The sequence below is a fragment of the Aedes aegypti genome, chromosome 1 (genome assembly GCF_002204515.2).
Source record: "Aedes aegypti strain LVP_AGWG chromosome 1, AaegL5.0 Primary Assembly, whole genome shotgun sequence".
Lineage (NCBI taxonomy): Eukaryota > Metazoa > Arthropoda > Insecta > Diptera > Culicidae > Aedes > Aedes aegypti.
The window spans coordinates 146,495,536-146,502,338 of record NC_035107.1 but is presented as its reverse complement, the minus strand read 5'-3'; the positions used below and the strand labels follow the sequence as shown (position 1 = coordinate 146,502,338).

The 6,803-nt window shown below is 39.4% G+C and overlaps 1 protein-coding gene across 1 annotated transcript in view; it reads right to left on the bottom strand.

Annotated features, from left to right (window-relative positions):
- Positions 1–3,420: 3,420 nt before the first annotated feature.
- Positions 3,421–6,803, bottom strand: part of LOC23687387 (solute carrier family 23 member 2) — a 57,367-nt gene continuing 53,984 nt past the window's right edge. The window contains exons 3-4 of the mRNA XM_021850238.1: positions 3,700–5,201; positions 3,421–3,634 (exon numbers count right to left, since the gene is read on the bottom strand). Coding sequence (XP_021705930.1) covers positions 3,580–3,634; positions 3,700–5,201 — 1,557 coding nt within the window. The 3' untranslated portion in view covers positions 3,421–3,579. The remainder of the gene's footprint in view (positions 3,635–3,699; positions 5,202–6,803) is intronic.

Genomic DNA, 6,803 nt, shown 5'->3' with positions numbered 1-6,803 from the left:
CAAAGACACATTAAAGACCTCCATAGTGGTTTCTGCGCTCGTGTACATACACGTTACATGTCACCAACACTACCTAAAGAGTGCTGGTTGAAAATATAAACAAAGATCAGCTGTTCCTAGCAAAATCAAACGGCACTATTTTCAACCAGCAAAATTGCGCACGTGTTCGTGACACTGCTCGGCATTTTTTTTTGCGTGTACAGTTTCATCAGTGTTGTACCGCCTTAAAAATTTTATTTTAATTAACTATCCGCTCGTGGCTTAGAACATCTAGAGACCAAAAACCACGTCCAATCAAGTCAACATATTCCAACAGACTGCTTTTGCTTCATCATCGTAGCGGCTTCCAGCCTTCAGTCCGATTCCAGATACCGATCCACGCGCTCGTTTCGAAGTTCGTTTGACTTGAGCGTGTGTCTCGAAGCTCTCCCAGTAAATATCTTCCCGACGCGAGTAGCCATTTTACGAAGCCTGGTCAAATGACAGGAGACCTGGGATTTTTCAATCATCGGCGTCAGTTTTCGCGATGATGATGGTTGATGACTGTGCGCATTTCTAGCGTAGCTTTTCATCGTAGCGAAAACTTAAATGGAGAAAAATTATTAAAATATTTGTGATCAGAAAGTGCTTTTTTATGTGCAATATGGGTAACAAAGAGGTAGCTGATACAATAACTAGGTGTAATGTTGCAGTAACGAACATTTTTGGATCTCATTTTTGTCATTTTCTCCATGTCCTCGTTTGGTAAGATGAGGCGTTATTGAAAATCACGCTCGATTTAATCCCAGGTCTCTTGTCAGTTGACGCCGTTGCGGCGATCAGCTGTTCCGAAACGTCTCGTAAAATGGCTCATTAACGCACTCTATTTTTTTCTTCTCTCCCGAAGCTTCTCGCTCTCTACTTATTGTCGCACCGCCACCAAACCGGATCGCGCCAGTGAGACTCGCGACGCGCCTCAACTCGCCGCATTTTGAAATAAGTTTTTTAGTGTGGCGCTGCATTCTTACGATTTTTATTAACACAGCGCACTATTCAAATATTAGCTGCGATGCACGGTGCCCGAGAAAAAAATAATTATAAATAAATCTGGAGCTCGATTTGAAAAGGTCGTATGTGACATTTTTGACTATCTGAGATAACTCTCCATGAAGTTTCTCAAACAAAATTCAATTCCTATTTCAAGCAAATAGCTCAAAAGTGTTCAATATACGTATTAAGACACAAAATGAAATCCTTTTCAATAAACTATCGATCAAAACCATGAAAATACACTCAATTTATTGATTTATGATCATAAAAAAGCTTTCCGTCGATATAACATTGTTTGTTGTTCATTCGACCTAATCGATACGACCTAACGCTAGTCACCGCTGCACTTCGAACGGGTACGTTCAGACGTTTGACATCTGAAAATGTCCATACGTCAAAGTACGATCGGACTGATTGGTGGCCAGCGAAGTACATACGACCCACCGTTGTAAACAAAACTAAAGAATTTCAAAGAATTTCTGAAGTTTTCTGCTTGAAGGTATGTATTTCGTGAAGTTGGCTAACGATTTATGCGATCAGCGATGTTGCTCAGAGCAAATCCCCATCTGCGCTGAATGTCTACTGTAGAAAAAATGCAACGGAACCGATTATGGATGGGTTTGTCGGATGGATAATGGATTCATTGTATATGTTATATCGTTGTAGGAACATTCATAAGGCATCATTAGTACTTCTGCAGTAATGCTAAGAGAGCTAAAGGCCGAAAATTAAACCAAAGTTGAACGAAGAGTGCAAATTGTCACGGAGTGGATTCTTAAACCTTTCCCTAAGGTCTTCCAAACAATCGAAAACACTGTAACTTGATTTCCTAGGAAACGATACAGCACCAATTGTTGCTCTGCTGTTTGCCAACATCTCAGTTTTAATGGTTAACTGTGTTGAGCTAGCAGGTTTTGATTATGGGGGGATTTTGTAAACCCAAGATGAAAGAAAAAAGGTCGAATACGCGTTTTTTTAATTATGGTGTTTTTGCTACATTGGACCTTATGCGCAATAGGACGAATGAACAAATTTTTACTATTCCTAATTTTTGTTAATTACGTCAAAATGTAAATTTATTTTTTTATTTTAGAAGAAATATGATATCGATATGATACTTTACCAGCATAATAAGCTGAATAGAATCTACCTAATGGTGAAATAAACGCGATTTTTTACTTTTGTTACTTACGACCTTTTCACATCGAGCTCCAGAAATGTTGGTCTTGATTTCTACCGGATACATAATATCTTGCCGAAGCATCCCTCTTCACCCGAACTTAGTCTAGTCCCTAAATCGCATTTAGACGACCTCTTCAGAGAAAACTGCACAAATACTATTAAACACATATTGCGTGGTTGATTTCTTCTAAGTTTTCTTTTATTTTTGGCGTATGTCGACTCTACGGCAAACACGCTAAACATTTACAAGCCATATCACGTTGTTATTTATTTTATATTTATCATGGAACATATATCTATCTACTACAATCAGGTCCGTCCCAATCGGAGTACTCCATTGGGTCCCTCGGTAGTGCAAAAGGTACCCAAGTTTGACAGATCGTAGTACACTTTGCACGGCATTCTAGATTACCTTATGAGCCATAAAACTTTGGGCAACTGCAAGGGACATGGGGGTCTTTAATTTGTCTTTGGATTGACCACCAAGTTTGCGGAATTACGATTGTTTGGATTGTTGAGGACAGCGTAAAAAACTAAGGTGACCAATGTAAGTTTATATAAGATTGAAATGAACTATACTAATTAAATACATAGCTTACAGCTCTGAATTACATCCCACACCGTGGTGTTCCGTGCTCGTTAAGATCCCCAAAAGTTTCCCCCAACAACCAGTGTTAGGCAGTGGTAGCTCTATTAGTAACTTGATCGATTGGTTACCACCTGAGACGAGACTCGCGAAGACGGTCTTCTTTTTCTGTGATTGCTGAGTTTTTTTTTTATTCTACTTTGTGTTTATACCAATTATGCGCAAGCCGTTCAAATCCTCACATGAACCTCCCAGCAAAAAACGATTCAGTTTGCATCACATCGAATCATAAATAGCCGTTTGAGTGAAATTTCATGCTAGCAAACGTACCACACATTAGAAATAATTAATCTTCAACTTAAATTTATCAGAAACTTTGGAAAAAACTGCTCCGCTGACTGAGGGTTTCAATAACAATTTACTTTGAACACAATACTTTTCACTTTTTCAGCCATAAAAACGGTGGGCTGCATTTGACGTTTCGTGAGAGGGGAATCTGGGCTGCACATGACGTTGAAATTTTTCCTCTTCGCGAGTCTCTCTCAGGTTACCACCAGCGAGTGACAAATTTTTCAGCAAACGACGGTTTAGTTCTCCAGGTTTTTGCTCTTAAAGACAAAAAGTGTAACTTTGGTTCATCTTTATTTTAAAGCAGTAAAGCTCATTAGAATATTTCACATGTATTACACTTTATTTGAAAACAAGGAGTTCTATTTAATCAATAAACCAGATAAAACTGAAAATAAAAGGTGGCTTGGCGTTTTTATCAACACTGTCGTGACCTATAGCTTCATTTTATATGTAGGTAAGAAAGGCACGAATCTAGTCCATTTCCAGCTGTAAAAAAAGTAGTGTCATTAAATGCTAAATTATATATTTATATCAATTTGAATAGTTCTTGCCTTCTCAATAACTGCATTCCATAGGGGAAATCGAATGTCGACCGTGTTCCGTCATTGACTATGCTATCGACGTTAAGTGCCATTTCATTACTCCATGCTTTCAATCCACGTTCCTCGGGAGTCCCTGGTATTAGATTGTCTAAAATGCATCCAAGACATCCGCCAACGAGAATACTCGTTCCAAGTAGTACTGATAGCGTCGAGTCTAATGTTTGATTTCCAGTTTGAATGAAATCAGGGTGATCTTTCAGCCACAAACACAAAACTAGCGGGAAAAAGATCGATAGTCCCAAGATATACAGGTTTCGCGCAGAACGTAGATCTACGTATTGTAAGGCAGATAAACCAAATGCAGCTATCATACCAAACATAACACAGAATATTCCACCAACCACTGGATCTGGAATCATAATGAAAGCGGCACCAAATTTATTCAGGACTCCTTGAAGTATCATGATCAGAGCGGCCCATTGGATAACGCGTCTACTGCCTACTTTCGTAACGCCGATGGCGCCAACGTTTTCGCCAAATGTGTTAGTTCCGTTTCCGGATCCCCACAAGCCAGCCAATACTGTACCGATGCCCTCCATTCCAATACCACGGTTAATGGCGTGCAGTGGAGGTGGAGGAGCGCCACACATTTGCGAAACAGTTGGATAGTAGCTAATGGATTCCACGGTGCACGCCAAAACTCCGGCTAACATTCCCAAGACACCGGCTAAGGTAACTGTTGGTGCTCCGAACTGGCCTGGGTATGGTATGCGGAACCACGACGCATCTTGAAGCACTCGCAAACGAACATCTGTGCGTGCTGGATGACCTTCTGGGAAGATATTGGTTGCCGTGAGCACCGCACACAATGACCACATGATTATAATCGTTAGCAATACCGGGAAAAGCTTAAATAATGGAAACCAGCCAACCTCCACGCCGTGCCCCTTGCGATATTTTAGAGTCGGTACCTGCACGTTGGTCATGGCTTGCGAAAATAATGTCATCAGCAGGATCGTTCCAGCAGCTATTCCCCAATGCTTTGACGCTGTTTCGCTAGCATGCGAGAATAGGGTCAAACCTACCAGAGATACGGTAGGCACTATGGTTAATGGAGTTATAATCTTCAGGAGCTTCCCAACCAATCCTGTGTAGCCGATGAAAACTTGAAATAGTGCAGAAACTGCAATCGCTCCGGAAAGTTCTCGCATTCTTATCTGCCACAGTTCACTTTTATCGTCTGGACTCATGGCAGCGATTACGTCTTTTTCGGGACATTGCCATTGCGGTAGGTTCAAGATCGCTAACGTAGGTACTAGAAAGGAAATTGTTCCTCCTTGAACAATTGGAAGACGACATCCCCAGGTAGCTTGAATGTATGTCACTAAACCGGTAACAAAAATCATTGTAGAAATTATTATCCCTCGAGATGGATCTTCATCTTCCATGCACAGTGCCGGAGTAAGTATGAACGGTATGGACACGATCGCCCCGATCATTGTGAGGTAGTGCTGAAAAGAATGTGAAATATTTTATTATTTCAAAAGGACTGTTGGAAATTTAATTCTATCGCTTATTCTGACACAGAATGTCATGAGCTCATTTTTGAACAGATATTAATATTTTTAAATATTGTAGTGCTGCAAGAAATCGAGTGAGTTGAGTGGAACAACAATTGAATCAAATCTCGCGTTGAGTATCATACAGGCGTATCTGCAGTGATCGATTTCTCTTTGTCGATTTTCTCTTTGGATCACTGAACAAAATTCAATCAGTTTTCGGTACTTTTCACGGTGCAGAATGACGAAGAATGATGAATAATATCTATTGAATCAAAAATATCAGTTGAAAATAGTCGCCCGGCCTAGTAATTAGCCAAAGAGAAATCGATCATTGCAGTTACGCCCTTATGATACTGAACGCGAGAAATGATTAATACAATCGGATTCTAAGATGTTTGATGAAATCTTGTTTTTATTTAACGCTCATACAACGGCTATATCGTATTTAAACCAGAGATGCATTTGAACATGTTCTGTTCAAAGCTTGTGCTCACGTGAGCCGTGTTCAAGTTCAAACAATCTGCAATGTTTGATCACAGTGCGCTGTTCATCTCATGGCAACCGTTTTCGTTGTCAATTGTTTTTCTCGATAAATGTTGCAAGAACAGAAAAAAATATTGATTCGTGATGAGAGTTTTATATCCTGAAAATTAAGAATAAAATAATATGTTAATCAGTCCACAGTTCGGGAAGTCTCCCTTCTGCGCCAACTGCAGCCAGTACTTATAGCTCAGAAATACCGTAGGTACGAACAGATAAAAGGTACCAAGCCAAAAGGCAGAATAATTAATATCACTTGAGATAGGTAGACATGACAGAGAGGTGGTTAGTAGACATTTTTAGTACGTAATAAAACAATTGCTATTTTTATTCGTTTCAGAATCATAGAATCTCCTGAAAATCAAGCATGTAAGAGTGCACAGATTCGAAATAATATGGCTCAGGAAGTCGATTCCAGAAGCATGTTTTGGAGTGATCCGTGATTATTTTGGCTGCTGGTTATTGTTGAGTGCGAAATAAACCCGCATAATTCTGAACCGTACGCTTACTGTTTGCAAAACTGTTTACAACCATTTACAACAATATTTGGATGTTTTCGTATAACAGACAAAATAACAATAAACTCACGCTTTCACGAACGTTTTTAACAGTTTGCTGAATTGTGATTGGGCAAACTACAATATGGGAAATAGGCGGTTAAGTTATGTAACCATTCAAAAACGCCGATTTTCCCGAACAAAATTTTACGTTCATAATTTGTGCAATTGTCGATTAACTGTCAATTTTTGGTCCAATCCACTGTAAAGCAAACAGTTTGCAGCAAACTATAAATTTGAAAGAAAGCGAAGAACGTATGTGTAATTGTTGATTTACGGTAATTTGAAGTACCGTTTTGATTCATATTACGGACAGCTTCAAATTCCGGACACTCTACCTTGTATGGGAAATATTTCACCCGAAATGTTTCAATTTTTGCTGTTCAAAAGTTCTCAATTTCAAGGCTCGTTTTAGTAAACTTTTTCCATAAATATCTTTGAAAATTTATAATTC